The sequence below is a fragment of the Peromyscus leucopus genome, chromosome 5 (genome assembly GCF_004664715.2).
Source record: "Peromyscus leucopus breed LL Stock chromosome 5, UCI_PerLeu_2.1, whole genome shotgun sequence".
Lineage (NCBI taxonomy): Eukaryota > Metazoa > Chordata > Mammalia > Rodentia > Cricetidae > Peromyscus > Peromyscus leucopus.
In genome coordinates this window covers 48,932,067-48,948,177 of record NC_051067.1, presented here as the reverse complement: position 1 = coordinate 48,948,177, position 16,111 = coordinate 48,932,067, and the positions used below count along the sequence as shown (strand labels likewise).

The 16,111-nt window shown below is 45.8% G+C and overlaps 1 protein-coding gene across 2 annotated transcripts in view; it reads right to left on the bottom strand.

The window, feature by feature from the left end:
* Positions 1–490: 490 nt before the first annotated feature.
* The window catches only part of Mtr (5-methyltetrahydrofolate-homocysteine methyltransferase), an 85,864-nt gene continuing 70,243 nt past the window's right edge, over positions 491–16,111 (bottom strand). For both annotated transcript variants that reach the window (XM_028859680.2, XM_028859672.2), the window contains exons 25-33: positions 14,702–14,783; positions 13,368–13,466; positions 12,223–12,298; positions 9,518–9,673; positions 7,896–8,092; positions 4,679–4,879; positions 3,783–3,975; positions 2,438–2,550; positions 491–1,983 (exon numbers count right to left, since the gene is read on the bottom strand). In XM_028859680.2, the coding sequence (XP_028715513.1) occupies positions 1,897–1,983; positions 2,438–2,550; positions 3,783–3,975; positions 4,679–4,879; positions 7,896–8,092; positions 9,518–9,673; positions 12,223–12,298; positions 13,368–13,466; positions 14,702–14,783 (1,204 nt within the window). In that variant the 3' untranslated portion in view covers positions 491–1,896. The remainder of the gene's footprint in view (positions 1,984–2,437; positions 2,551–3,782; positions 3,976–4,678; positions 4,880–7,895; positions 8,093–9,517; positions 9,674–12,222; positions 12,299–13,367; positions 13,467–14,701; positions 14,784–16,111) is intronic.

Genomic DNA, 16,111 nt, shown 5'->3' with positions numbered 1-16,111 from the left:
AGTCTCAGGTGCCAATGGTGAGGGAACATGCTGGGTGCATTCAATCATGCACGCAAGAGCCCAGCTGAGAATGTTAGCCTTTGGAGTCCAGCTTCTCTGGAATACCTATAATAAACTAAGAAGGATGCCTTCAAGTTATTTTTTACATCCCTTAGTGAGTATCTATACACCCCAACTTGCAAAAAAGAAGAGGAAGATAACTATGACATACATCATGGATTAGAGCAAAGACATATTCAAGGAAGCCAGCTCAAAGAATGGCAATGAAATAAATAGGCTGCTAGTAATACTTCAGTTGAAATACATTAAAAATATCTAGAGGTTATTCTTTCTCACAAAAGCCTAAAGAATGTACCTGCTATCAAAGTATGTCCTGCCGGGCTGTGGTGGCGCACGCCCTTAATCTCAGCACTCGGGAAGCAGAGGCAGGCGGATCTTTGTGAGTTCGAGGCTAGCCTGGTCTACAGAGCGAGATCCAGGAAAGGCGCAAAGCTACACAGAGAAACCCTGTCTCAAAAAACAAAAAAACAAAAAAAAAAAAACAACAAAAAAAAAAAGAAAGTATGTCCTGAAACTAAGTGGCTCAAACTAATGAATCCCATTTACATTCTAGTACATGTTAAACACACCTTAAAAAAGAAGACAATTCTTTTCACTCTGAAGGCAAGTATAAAAAAATGATATAAAAAATGTATACTACTTTGAAAATAAACTTGGAAAGATTACAGATACGCAGGATCATCACTACCCAACAGCCATTTTCTTCTTTTCGCCTCCAATATACCAGAGGATGTGTCTGGTGTGAGTGCTTTGGGGCAACATGTGAGGTAAGGGAGGAGTCTCTCACGGAAGATGAGTCCTGATGGCAGTGGTTTCTCTCTCAGTTGGTGTAAATTTTAAGTTGGGGTTCTAATCCTAGAAGGAGATTGCCCCACAGTCACATTCCCAAACACATTTCCCCACTCCACCTCCCCCATTAACCTCTTACTCTTCTCATGAGTACCTACAGTGCTAAGACTAGAGAGATCTACAGGACCTCCACTTAGACACCTGCGTGTACCTGAACTGTCTCCATGCACACTCCTGTTTAAGCCTCACTCACCCCAATGAGACAGAAATCCGTATCACTGTTCTCAGTTTATAGATGAGCAGACCGTGCCGGGGAGACTAAGAACTAAGCTTACGTCACATGGCAGTTACACTGCAAAGTTGAAACTGGAGTCTGCGCTTTCATGGCCTAACGCCCTGAACAAGTTCTCCAGAAATAACAGAGACAAGCCAATGTAGTGTATCCAAAATATATGAGTGTGGAGTCAGGTGCGCAGCCACACCAGCACACCAGGGCAAACAGTCCCAGTATTCTGTCCAGCAAGCAGTGAGCATGCCTCCGCCAAAGAGTTCTACAGCCATTTAGTTGAGCCTCAGAAAATGAGGTCTTACAGGAGAAAAGAGAGGACTACCTTCCTCCCTGTCCGAGTCTACTGTTGAAACCACTTAGGTTGAAATGTCACTTTTCTCACGGTGGCACATTGCTTCTGTGTCACATGTCTCTACACATGAAAACAATAAAAACAAACAAACAACAACAACAAAACAGGAACAAGCTGCAAAAGATGCCTTCTGCCTGCTCCAATCCTAAGGAAGCAGGGACACCAGGAGCCTCAGCACATTGTTGCTCCTCATTTAAGGTCCCTGTAACAGTTACTTATTTTCTAGGACCCCAGATGATCTACATCATATGCCACCAAACAGCCTTCCAACACTGGCCAGGCAGGCACTCGGGTGCTTTTTGTTATTATTTCTAAGGCACTCTGGATGGTACTCCCTTGAGGTCAGCAAACATAAGGTTTTAAAGAAAAAAAGAGAAAGAGAAAAGGAGTGTGAGAGAGAACGAAGTCAGTCTGTATCATATCCCAGAATGGGGCCAAGCCATTTCTCCACCTCAGCCACAGGCATGTTCTTCCTCAAAGCATAATCCTCAATCTGTAAAAGACAGAAGCATCTTGTTAAACCAAAGTGCCAAGACTTTCTTTTCTGATCTGAGTTTCCACGGGCTTTTGGAATAAACATTAAGTACCTGGCATATCTTGTCTTGACAACAATCTACCGAGCTAAACAGAGGTATTTTCTGTCTGCCTACTTGCTTTCCTCTCTAGGCAGAAAACAGCATGTGGCATATATGTCTGCTGCTTAGAAGTTGGAAGGGTGTGTGTGTGTGTGTGTGTGTGTGTGTGTGTGTGTGTGTGTATGTGTGTGTGTGTGTGTATCACAGGTAGAGAGGGAGGGCTAGAATCAGGGTAATGGGCTGAAATCAAATTAAGGCACAACTGGGGTGAGTTTATCCACACACACACACACCACATCACTTCACTGTTGTGTAAAATGGGTCCTACAGGTCCATTTTAAAGACAGTTATCTAGAGAAGTCACACACTTACCTGATCCTTGGAAACTTTCCCCACAGCAAAATATTTGGACTTCACATTGGAGAAGTAGAGGCCTGATACTGCTGAAGCAGGTGCCATTGCCAAGGATTCTGTCAACCTGATGCCTGAAGAGAACCACAGGAAGCAATCAGTGCCCAGGCAGGGTACTAACAGACTCTGAGTGAGCACCAAGTAAACTCATGCCTTCAAGGCAGACACAATGACACAGTAAGAAGCTCTGATCACAGTGTCTAGCAAATTCTCACCACGTGGAAAAACCAAATTCAGGACATGCACATTATACCCAGCGGGAGCAAGCCTGGAAAAGACTGGATTCTTTCCCCCAGCTACCCATGATCAGTTGTAGAGGCTCCAATTTGTCTACACTGAGTCTTCTCAGGCAGGACTGCTAGCCTTGACAGTAAGCTCCTCGTGACTTTGTGAGGTCAGCTGGTGGCATGAATGAAGAACAAGAGCACTGAGAAGGAAGGGTCCTCAGGACTGTTACTCAGCACTACTCACTCTATGGACAAGAACATGGAATCACCAAGGACTAAATATTTTCTAAGGATCTCTAGCTCACTCATAGGAAACGGGGCTCACACCTAGATGTTGTGATTCCCTGAGTTGTTTCTGCAGACCCAGATCCAACGCCACTCCCAGTTCCTTTCTTTGATATGGATTCAACTTTGCCAGCTTTGATAGTTAATTTTGATTGATTAATTCCAAGGGGTTTGTGATTTAACCTGAGTCCTCTCAACTCCACAAGCTTTGCAGTAAGGAGGGGACAATACACAGCCTCAGAACAATGACTGACTCCACCCTGAGCCAAGGACAATGAGGCTACTGTCTCAACTTGTAATTTTCAACTCTGAGACTCAACCCATAGAGGAAACTGCAGAGGGGATGATGACTGCAGAGGAGCACTGATGTTAATAACAAGTACCGAGAGGTGAGAAAGCTCCGGGAAGGCTGGGAGCCCAAACAACAGCCATCAGCAAGCCGTGCAGGCCTGAGCAGGCAGAAGACTCACCCGACAGGCCAGGGGCCGGCCACTAACTACTGAACCAAGACAGAAAACTAACTGTGAAAGGCAGGGGGAAGAAAAGAGAACAAGGTAAATCCCCATCCAGGATGGGGCAAGTAAACAGTTTAAACTAAGTCTAAAATATTAAAGCAAAAATACATTGCTGTAATTTGGAAGGAAAGTGCCAGAACAGATCCAAATGAGAAAGGATGTGATGAGGGGTGATTTCATGCTAAGTTCTTCCATTTTATAAAAACTTTAACTGCATATGTCATTGGTAAGTGCATGCACTCGATGAGCAAGGACAGGAGCTCACTGTCTCCCACACACCTGTGGCCTGCTCAATGTTGGCCAGTCTCCACATGGTGAGCTTCTCAGTGTGGTCAGGCTGGCTGGGGTAACCAGGAGCTGGTCGGATGCCCTCATACCGGAGTTTGCGCAAGTCTGTGACACCCAACTGCTCACGACTACAGTAAGCCCACAGTTCTCGGCGAACTCTCTCATGCAGCTCCTCTGCAAAGGCCTGGGAACAAGAAGAGAGAGGGGCACAATCAAGCAGAAGCAACCTGTGGCCCCCAGGCCTGCATCACAGTGGCACAGAATCACTTTCCCCACCTGGCCACAGTCAAGACAAACTGTACTTTCACTGGCTGCCCTGAGACTCAATGGTGTCCTCAACTGAGTTCTGAAGTATCACATTTAGTAATCTGAGAATTGTAGGCCATTTTCCTGAAGTCAACTCGACCACAGCTTTACCAGAGAGTACTGGGACCACAGAGCTGTACCCTCCATGGCCTGCTGAGAAGAAAGGGGACAGGACCTCCCACAGCTTGGCCTGCTTCACCCCACATGCAGCAAAGATAACTCTATCAAAGTTGCCAACATTAGAGAGGTCTCTCAAGGAGAAATCTGATTTTAATTCTGGGAGTTATCAGTAAAATGATGCATCACAATAATCAAAGGAAGACTAATTCAGAGATAAGGTCAAGACCCTTGAGGGCAACAACCAACTAGTGAAGCACTGGAGGTTTCTCTTTGCTAAAAGATGACCCGAGTGGCATTTGGGAGACACAGGACTTAAACTACAGATCATGTTAAAGCCGGCAGCATCTGGCTCAATTACATAGTGACACAGATTCTAAAGGCTACTAGGCTTTCTGACATTGTCATGGGAACTCCAACACCCAGACTCCACCTCAGTACCCCACTATCTGCCAATGCCGTACCTCTGCCAGCCGGTCCCCCAGGGCCTTCACCATGATGCTGCTGTAGTCATCGCCATCATCCTCGTGGGCCTTACTCAGCTCTTCAACCCCAAAGCAGGCAACAGCAAACAGACCCAAGTAGTCTCGGACACCAGAATGCAGGGGAGCAATGAAGTCTGAGAGGCAGTGGTAGGGGTCTGTACTGGAAGAGTCCTTCTCAGCCTTAAAACCCAAGCATTGGGCAGAGAAGCCATTAGTATGGCCATGGCACCAGGACATAGTAGAGAGCAAAATGAATATAAACCTTAGGACAGACAACGTCTGCCTACTTCGTTCAGCTCTACCCCAGCACTCAGAACGGTGTCTGGCACACAGTGAGGATGCAATAGATACTTTAGTGTGTTCATACACTAAACTGCAATCACTCAACACAGCCATATGGGGCCCAGAGGCACTGCAGCAGATGAGGTAGAGCCCTCATGACTTGATTACTGTCTTTCTTGCAGGATGAGCTGGCTATCACTGGAGTTCAGCCTTCTTTTCTCACTCACCCATGTGCCTCTCCTCTTTTTGACTTTTGCCATGTTACAAAGCAGCACGTGGTTCTCACCAGATGTGGCTGCCTGATCTTGGACTTAACAACCAGAACAATGAGCCAAAATAAACATTTTCTTTATAAATCTCCAGTCTTAAATATTAACATTATAGCAATAGAAAACAGACAAAGACGCGAATGAAATGAGATTTTTAAAAATATATGACATGATGTAGCATATATAATTAGGAAATTAGTGGATCTGCTCATTTATGCACTCACTAAACACTTCTGAATACCTGCAGGCACTCTGCTAGGAACCAGAACCTTAAAAAACCATAGATTAAACATTACTTTTGCACAGTGTTTTCAATTCAGATGAGCATGTTTGAGAAGAGCCTGATAAAGGAATTAGCCTTCACTGTGCATTAACAGATAGACTTTAACAAACTGCTAAGGTCAAGTGCATACAGGCTTGGTGTTGTCTACCATGGTTTGTTAGGAGACTTCTAAGAACACACTAAGGCACTCTGAATACAAATACTCTGTCCAGGGCCTGGGAATCATAGTTGGAAGAATGTCTGCCTCGAATGCACAAAGCTCTATGTTTGATCCCCAGTACCATATAAGCCAGGTACAATCTTGCAGGCCTCTAATTTCAGCATGGATGAGGATCAAAAATTCAAGGTCCCTTGGTGATACATCAAGTTTGAGATCAGCCTAGGACACATGAGACCCTGTCTCAAACCCCCCCACCCCCCCACCCCACACACACACAAGCTCTCTCCACAGCACAGGTGTCTATCTTCCACTGGTTTACTCTCAACTGGTAATTATCCTCCCTGCTATGAAGCTATAAAAGTCTTATACATATCACAGTCAATAAAAAGTTAATAGCTTCTAACTAATATTTCCAAGTACTTAACACTTTGTTGTTCTTTATAGGGTACTAATTTAGCTCTCAGCAATCCAGTGAAGAAAGTGATCCACAAGCTCCATTTCACAGGCAAGAAATCTGAGACATAAATTTGACCCCACAGGCTCAGCCAGACCCAGGAGCTAACACCAGTGCCCCATTAGTTCTAGAAACAAATGCTCCTAGATACATGGAACTACTCGAGACTGATCAAGGAGTAGTCACCCAGAATCCTCTAAGCCATTTGCTAATCATGAGAGCAAGTGTAGCCTGATGCTGGGCAGAGAATAAGCCAGTGGCTGCAGGTCAGAAGACATAAGTGTCCCGGAGCTCAGGGATAGAGGTGAATGGAGGGTTAGTCCATTCTAGTGGCACTCTACTGTTCTTTGATTTTAAAAAAAGAAAGAAAAGCAGGAGAGGTACACAAACCTACTCTGCAGTAGGACAGGTCACTGGTCCCACTGTGCCTTAGAAGGGATGCCAATCCGAGTTACTTTGAACAAAAGGCTCAGCTACATTGTTTCAGTGCCCCACAGATCACCTCCTAATAAACGGCTATCCACACAGGCAATACAGATCTCTGGTCCAGTTCCCCTTTCTAGGGACTACTAAAAGAGTGAACTGAGAATCCACTGTGGTAAATGTCCTTACCCAGCACGTCCAGACTTCCCTGACACAACAGTATTTAGCTCATTCTGGAAGTGAAAAGGCAGCAGAGGAAAACCAAGGACTGGAGGATGAAAGAATGGGCCCAGCAGGTGTCTGGCCTTAGTTACCAGTCAAAGAAAAGCTCATGATTCCCTAGCAAGAACGGGCCAGAGCTCAGCACTGCAACTCCCTACTCTGTATCCGGTGGTGTCTGAGCCTAAGCACACAGAGTAAAGCTGAAACTGTTCTCACATAACTCCTTATGGTATTAAGGCCCAAATTTAAAAATCCTATCCGTCGTTACTATTAAAACCCTGTCATTGTGAGTTGCACTATGATAAAAGGCAACACTAGCAATTTTAAATCACTGAAAATGTGAGTGAAACTAAAAAAAGTAATTTAGTGCTAATTATTAAATTCTAGCTCCAATTCTTGACAGAGACAATTGTGTCTACAGTGCTAAAGTCTTCGTCTGGTGCCTGCATTTATAAGGGTGAGGCAAAAACAAGACACAGATGGTGTGCACTGAGACCCTGTTACAAGGAGAAGACAGCCAGGGTGCACTCAAGGGGGCTCGGCTCTCTGCACACAAAGCTCAGGCCAGCGCCCTCTGCCCACTTCCTTTCCTCTGTGAAACAGAGACATAAACTGTCTGACAACAGCACCATGAAACGGTTACACTCGGGCTCTCTTGCTCCCTCTTCGGGACCTGGCGGGGCGGACATTCTGGGATATTCGTCCCCACCAGACTTCCCTCTGAGACAGCAAGTGACGTAACAGTCTTTAATAGAACACACAGATGAGAAGCAATCATTAGGGAAAGTAAATGCCCCCTCGTTTGGAGGGATAAGGGGACTGGAAGACTGAACCATGAGTGTATGACAGCCGGGCTAGCAGCACTGGTCCCTGTCTATCTGCAGACACTACAGGGAACTCCTACCCTACCTCACGGACACCCATGGGGGTGCCTTCTCTCCATCCTCACAAATGCTTAGGACTTGGGCCTATGGAGAACTGTTTGGGATGAAATGGTACAGACAAAAGGCTCAGGTTTCTTATTTAATTCTCACTGACACTGAGTGTAGTTCCCAAGCCTGAGAGACAAAGCAGTGTACTCATTGTCCACACACATTCCATACCTGCTGCCTCAGCCCATAGAAGGTGGCTATGGGTTCTGAAGCCTGGGGCACCACACCTTCTGCATACAAGTGGATGTCATCTTGGACACTCTGTGCTGGCCAGAATCCAACCACACCCCTGGCCTGGAGTTTCTTTTGACTTATCAGTATGTTCAGCATATTCTGAGCATCATCATACACCTTTCTGGCTTCTTTACCTATTAAAAAATACAATAAGAATTTATTTAAAGATGTCAATAATAACCTGCAAACAACAATTCTTTTTAAAACACTGCTATTTCTCCTTCTCCTGCCCTCTTCTCCATTCTCACAAAGATTTTCAAGTTTGCCACAGGCACAGCCTGAAGCAGAGTAACAGTGGCTAGTGGGTCCATGAAACGAATCCCCACAGTGTGCCTCCTCTAGCTCAATCTGGTTATATTTCCCTATTTAGTAGACTCCAGAGAGCTAAATCAATGGCTCCCAAAACAGTCTTGTCAGAAAGAGGGCAAGAATCGGCATTCCACATACAACCCTATTAACTTCACAGTGATGTATGGGCATGAGACAGGGTGAGTCGTGATGTGTGGCCCAAATCCTCTTCAACGGCATTGGTACTGTATCAGAACAGCTTCAGCCCCTGCATGGTAAGCACCAGACCAGGCCTGGGGCCCCTTCCCTCAGTTCCCATTAGCTCTCAGTAGGCAACACTGTGCTGCCCTACCTGCCTGAAGGGCGGTCGCACAGTCCCTTCACAGCCTGCTGCAATGGCACAGGGACAGTGCAGTAAGAAGTCCCTTACCCAATCCTCCCGACTACCTGTGAGTACTTGGGTCTCAGCATCCAGCATACCCAGGGCCTCCCCAAGGTGACAAGTATCTGGTTTCCCTGGCTCTCTCCAGCCCGAATCTCATGGTTCACCAGTACTCTTCCTCCTGTGTCTCTAGGGGCTGGGTGGGGTGAAGCTACCCAAGACAAGAGAGGGGAGCAATTTAGTGATTTACTCACTTCTCTCCTTTATCATGCCAAGTCTCCCTCCTTCCTTAGATGTTCTGGGTACAATGAGATCTGCAGTTCCCCACATGGGCACCCATGTCCAAGGCTTCTCATTCGCCTCAATTTGACATGCTCCTTCTTCATTTCTGCTTCCTATCCCTACGCCCAGCCTCAGCAGTTCCATGGACTCTTCAGTAACAGTTCAAGTCCCACCGCCTCCAGGAAGCCCACTCTAACCTCCGGCTGGAGTTCTAGCCCCTCTTCTTATACGAGGGGGGTCGCAGGCTGAGCCCAGATCAAGAGCCCAGCACAAACCTAGCACTGTCGACTGCACCGGTGAGTAAATCAGGCACTAAGTCACAGGATTACCTCCTTTTTGTTTGCCTCTGTGTGGAACAGAGACCAGAACGTAACTGCTGTCAGTGAGTACCCTCATTTAAAGAAAGGGGCGAATAAAAGGCCAAGTTTACCTGACATAAGAAGGGCAAGCCAACTATGAAATGTCCATCTGAAAGTCGAGCGGGTGAGCAATATGGAAGCAGCTATATTCCGGGCAAACTATACACTTAGCACTTAGTCCTCTGAGACCACCTTCCGAGTCACAACACCACCTCCTGAACACAAGCAGGTGTTTAGGACTTACTAACCTACTGTCTTGTCGTTAAATATCTTGGGAAAGCCTCGATTTGGGTATTTGCCCCGGAGCTGCCACACATCGAAGAAAGGCTTCCAGTCAATGTAGTCCACCAGCTTCTGCAGGTTGTAGTCTTCAAAGACCCGACTCCCAAGAAATGTGGGCTTCACTAGAGCAAAGAGACACAGCTGTCAGTACCACACGAGCTGGGACAGCTGGGACAGCACTCACACCGACACACTCAGGTGTCCTTCCCTGCTCCTCACTGGCGCTTACTCCCACACCTGCCTCCCTCCTTCACCTTGGTAAGACAGGAGCTGTCTTACCAAGAGTCAACTTTAAATGATCATGGAGAAGGAATTTCCCCAGGCAGCAGACTGGCTGCCCCATGCTGAAAACTCTTCCCTCAACCTTTTCACCCCCACTATGTCCAAGAAAAAAGGAAGGCGTCAGTCGGCTCCTGTGTGTTGGTGGCAGTGTTAAAAGAGACTACTGCAGAAGGGCATGTGTAGTACACTACTTACATAAAGTTTACAAACAGGAACCAATAGCCTTCACTGCACACTGAGACACGCACGCACGCACGCACGCACGCACGCACGCACGCACGCACACACGCACACGCGCACGCGCACATGCACACACGTAAAGGCATATACGGAAATGAAGCTCCAAACTCCAAACTGTGGCTACTTCTACAGGGAAGGGACAATTACAGGACTGCTGCTATGGATGAATACCTTTGACTTTTTAAAGAAGACTAAAGTCATAAGTTATTTCTTGAGTACTGTTGAGTAATGGAAATAGACAGGTGTTCAGAAATCGTTCCCTACATCTCAAGTCTGAAACATATCCTAGCATACATAATTCTGGGGACTCTATAGGCAGACTGTGCTTCAGACATTTCAGGACAACCAAGGACACAATGCCACATGGATACTGGGCCAGAAGCCAAGGGGCCGGGGCTACTGCCAACTCTGAGTGCCCAGGCCTCCCTGTGACGAGGGATCCAAGGCCTTGCCGTTCCACTGTTAGCATCTGCTCTGCAGAACACGGGCCTCTCAGAAAGCAAGGCGAGAGCAGAGGAGCTCTTAACTGAGCTGGAATCTCTGCCTTTCTGCACCGGTGACTCTTCCCATCTGCTCTGCCATGCAGGGCCGCCCCACTCTTTAACCAGTATCGTGTAGGTTTGTTTGTTAATAAAGTCTGCACAGTCCTCTTAGGAGACTCAAGAGAGACCGCTGACACCTAGACCAAAGAGGCCTCTTGCTAGGAGGAAGGCAACGACCTGCAGCTGTGGAGGCCCCGAGGGTAGGGCTACTCTTGATCAAGCTTCATGCCAGAGTTCCAAGGCTGCTTCAGGCTCTACTTCCCAGGGCCTAGAAAGAAAGCCCTGCTTTCTTACTGGTTTTACTTCATACAGCTCCCTGAAGACAAGTGGGCTATCCTCAAAACATTCAAAGGCCATACCTTGGGACCCCAGATCCCTCAGGCAGCAGGCTAGAGCCTAGTGATGTCATCATATGGGGGCTAAAAAGGTAATCCAGGAAGTATCTCCACCACTACCAGGCATCATGGGCCTTCTCAGGGTCATTTCTAGCAAAATATATACTTGAGTGTATGACTTGCCCTGGGGCCTCTACAATTTCAGAGTGAAAGGCAAACGGCAAAAAGCTACAGCATGGACTCTGTTGTAGTCATTACTATTTCTTCAAAGGTTTTCACATTAGTATCTTATTTTAACCTTTCAACATTTCCATAAAGTAACCCCCTTTATACTTCAGCGCCTATCCAATGTAGAAGTCAGACACTCAAGGTCACACGGTGAATCAGAGCCAGGAGCCAGGCCAGGATGAGCACCCGGGCCTCCCAGCTCCCAATTCGGCACTCTTTCCACTAAAGCACACTGAACCCAGCAGGAATGAAATTAGAACTGAGCACACCTACATTTCCAATTTAATCCTCTCGACTCTGCTGAGCATGTGTGGAACACAGATGTCATGAGCACTGAAAGCTGGTTTCAGACATTACCTTGGAAATACGGATTCCGCTAACAGAATCCCCCTTCACCCTGTCTCGGTTTTGCATTTGTGCCTCATGTCTCTCTGAGCCTGTCAAAACACCTTACGCATATTATCCCCTTGTGAATACCTATGTATGGTAAGAAAGGTAGCTAGAAATAAAACGGGAAGAAACCACCTAAGAGAAAGTAAAAGGGAAGCATCCAGAGACAGAACAAGAAGGTGAAAAAGGATCAAGCATTGCTGCCGAGTTTTTCAAGACCTGTGAATGTGGTTATTTTATATTTCAGACATTCAGTGAGTCCTCTGGCCTGCATGCAACTCAGGTCAGCCGAGGAGGCTCACTCAAGCAGAGCCCAGAGAAGCATCGAGGCTGCAGAAGACAAACCCGATGGTAGAAGCTTGACAACCATTCATGTTACTGTCTGAAATTCACGTTTCTTCAATTAGAATGGAGACAATAAACATGCTTGTTACGGAGTCATCCAAAGGACTCAGGAAGCCATGGTGAATCCATCTCACAACAGTTTGTGGCATGCAACTGGTCTTCCTATCTACTTTCTTAAATTAGGTGACTTATTACAACACCTAGCTAAGAATTACTCGCTTGCAGGTTCATTTGTAGCCGAGTAACTGCAAACATTCCTAGACACTGTCAGTTGTCACACTTAAGTTGTCGTCAGCAACGGCCACAGACCTGGGTGAGGTTCAGACAGCCAATCAATGTGGAAACCATTTTTTCTGGCTTGACTTAGGGGTAAGTATTTTCTTTCCTGTTGAAGAAAATAGTAATTTAGTCAGAACCTGTTAGCTTTTCTATCTTTACAATGAAAACATAACCAAGAAAATTTTGCAAACAAAACACATGAATAAAACCAAATACTTTTAAAGAGTAATCCTTATCCATCTTATCCAATATTGCTTCACACTGCCACCAGAACAGAACACAGTAAAGAGTGACATGTGTTCATTGTAGTTGTAAGATTAACCCTGCGGCCCTGACCAGTTCTTTCGGGATACATGGGCTTGGAGTTAACTGCCCTGCCCAAACTACCTGAGGACCAGAGCAGGGTAGACCCACGGAACTGCCAGCTGTAGGCAAACAGGAGACTGGGAAGAAGCCAAGAGAAGCACCTCAGAAACACATCAACTCTTTATTCTCTCATTCACATTCTGAGCAACTCTCTTAATGCCCCACACAAAGAAAATGCAGACAAGCTTGGGACTATCCTAGTAACTTCAAAGGGTAATTATGGAGTTCCTGAAGCCTAGAGGGACTGTTCCTGGCACATGATTCTGAATTAGCCTGGCAGACCGGATCAGGCTAATAACCAGGAGAGACTTGAGAATGGCCTGGTTAACATCCCCCTTTTCTTCATTTACCCCTCAACAGTGAGTCTGAGAATACCATTTTAGAATGGGTTAGCTCATATTTTGGGGGTGTCTAGGAGCTCATGTTTTACTCTTTCGCATAGGCCTGGTGTCTGGCATACAGCCTAATACCTACTGAGGATCCAGAATGTTTGCCTTAATACAGTTTAAAAAAAAATCTCAAGTGTTTTGAGATATAGTCTTGCTATATAGCCCAGGCTGGCTTCAAACTCATGGTCCTCTTGCCCCCATCTAAGTGCTGGGATTATAGGTATGCAGGTCCACTCCCTACTTATAATTCATTATAATATTTAATTTAAAAAATCAGAAATTTAGAAATACCAAAGAATTCAGATTTGTACTAGGAAATAGGCCTCTCTCAAAGGATGCCTCAAAATAGTCAATAAAACCCATGAAAAACCATGGATCACTCTGATTTGAAATGAGCACAGACCTGCTTTTATCACTTACCTTGAGAGACTCATAGTGGTCCTGTCTAATATCTTCATATTCTTCCAGTATTTCTTCAACATAGTCATCTTTCAGATTTTCATCTAACAGCTGAGAACACTGAAATGCAAAATAAAGTTCAACAACCACAAGGCAGCCAAGGGAGATCAACTCTACTGAGGCCCGGGAGAGGGCTCAGCAGGTAAAGATGCTGGCTGCCCGGCTGACAGCCTGACTTTAATCCCTAGGACCCATGGTAGAAGAAGAGAACCAATCCCCACAAGGTGTCTCTGATCTCCAGACACATTCTGTGGTGGCGGTGGCGGCACCAGCACCAGCACCAGCACCAGCACCAGCACCACCACCACCACCACCAGCACCTCCACCACCTCCACCACCACCAGCAGCAGCAGCATCCCTCCCCCGGCAATAACACCTCATGATACACTCAACTCAGTGTAATAGTGATTACTGTATACATTCCAGGTAAATAAATACACAGATCTGAATTTTTCCTTTCAGAATACAGCATAGAAACTGTGGTCACTGTCATCCAGTCTGCACGGTGTTACTGGAGTCCCCCAGATCACCAGACCCTTCAGTAGTATTTCTTCCCTACAAAAATCCCTGGAGTTGTCAAACTATGCTTTCACTGAAAACTACAAATGGGACTAAGGACAGAAGAGGCCGCTTAGCTCTTTTCTACCTTATACTGAGTTTCTAGGCAAGCAACTTGGAAACTGAATGACCACGTGGTCTCCCACATGCCCCCAGCTGGTGTTGCCCATTATTCAGCAAACTCATGAGAATGGCAACCAGGATTCACTAGTCAAGGGCAGGGAAAGACACCTGGGCAGGGGTTTTGTTATGTTCGGTGAGGAACTATCTCTTACTCTGGGTTTTGAATATCTGGTGACTGCTTTCTGGTTGAGTTAGCTGGCCCTATCAAGTGTTCTTACATCTGGAACAAAGTCATTTTAAAAATCCTACATTCCATTTAATTCTAGCAATGGCCAAAGAAATCGACTCATATTTGTAAATGAAAGGCATCTGTCGATTTGGTCAGATGTCCAAGTGCCAGGCACCTCTGGTGCCATCCTTGAGCTGTTGCTCAGTCTGGTCAGCATCCCTAAAAGCACCAGACTTGCTAACAGTAACAGGGCTTACTTCCAGCGAGGCAAGCCCTGCAGCGGCACACCTTGACGTTCTTTCACATGTCACTTCACCTGCTCTTTCACATGTCTGCAGTAGAACTTGTCAAAACAAACTGGATCTCGGGTGATACCTTAGCTCTTCGTGCTTTCTCTGTCCCCTCTTTAGAATGTATTTGAAGTAAAGGAAGGCCCCACACTCACCACCACCACACTCTTGGATGCATCTAGGACATGGATTACAGGCGCACTGTATCGTGGTGCTATTTTAACTGCTGTGTGGGTTCTGAAAACAAGGGTCAAGAAGAAAAGCATATCCATCAGTGCTGACAGCTCTTTGCTCAGACAACTCATGTTCAGAAGCATTAGCGATAATATGTTTCTAAAGTATTTTCAAGAGCAATCTTCAAGGTACTTACTTACAAATATTGAACTTCAAATTTCCCTTATAAACCAAGAAGGACTATTTCCCATCCTGAGATGAGAAAAACAGGGTGAAATGACATGAACTGATAGGCCTGGCTCCAAGGGAGTCTGACAAAATGAGAAAGGTTTGTTCTTCGTTATCTGCCAACAAGGAAGGAGTTCCAGCCCAGGCACTCATCACAGCCTACTTGAGCCCAGGGAGGAACACAGTCCCTGGCAGTCACACCCTACTGTCATCAAGGTCAACTTCCTCCCTCCAAATGATCTGGGACAACAGCCAGAGCCCCCGGGAAGCAGGAAGCAGGCAGAAAACACAGGACACAGATCTGACTGCTGCTTCCTCTTTGAGAGAACCATCTATACACTGGCCTCAACCCCACTTCTACTTGTCAAAAAGAAACCCCAGACCTGAAATGCAACAAAAAACAGAAAGAGGCCAGGGATATAGCTGAGTGGTATAACTCTTGCTACAATGCAGAAAGCCTTGGTGTCAATCAATCCCTAATATCACAAGGTGAATCAATTAATCTAAAACAAAGCATAGAAGTAACAAAATACTTCATACTAAGATCTGCTCAGCCCCCAAGTTTCCATTGCCAAACTTTAACATGCAGGTACCAGGAACAACCTTTAATTCTTTTGTTTGTTTGTTTTTGTTTTTTCGAGACAGGGTTTCTCTGTGCAGCTTTGCACCTTTCCTGGAACTCACTCTGTAGCCCAGGCTGGCCTCGAACTCACAAAGATCTGCCTGTTTCTGCCTCCCGAGTGCTCGGATTAAAGGCGTGCACCACCACCACCACCACCTGGCTTAACCTTTAATTCTTAAATATCACATTTAACATGTTAAACATATTGTCCTGATTGCTAGGTGCTTATGGCAATGGTGTAGGCTATATATCAGCAATTTCATTAAGAAATATACAAAATTGAGAACTGGAAACAAATATAGCCTCACTTTAAGTGGTTTAAGTAGGGCCTGAAGATGGAGAAAAGTGGCTCACAGGATGGCTTACAGAAGTTCCCACCATGTGTTTCCTGTTCTTTCCTTCTTCTAAATCAGGTGTTTTCATATTCTTTCCCTTAGTCAAAGTGTATTGGAATCTTTTCTTTCATATCATGGCCTAGTCTAGAATGAAAGTATTTTATATAAACACTGCATAGCCGGTGCTTTAACAGGGCTGGCCAGGT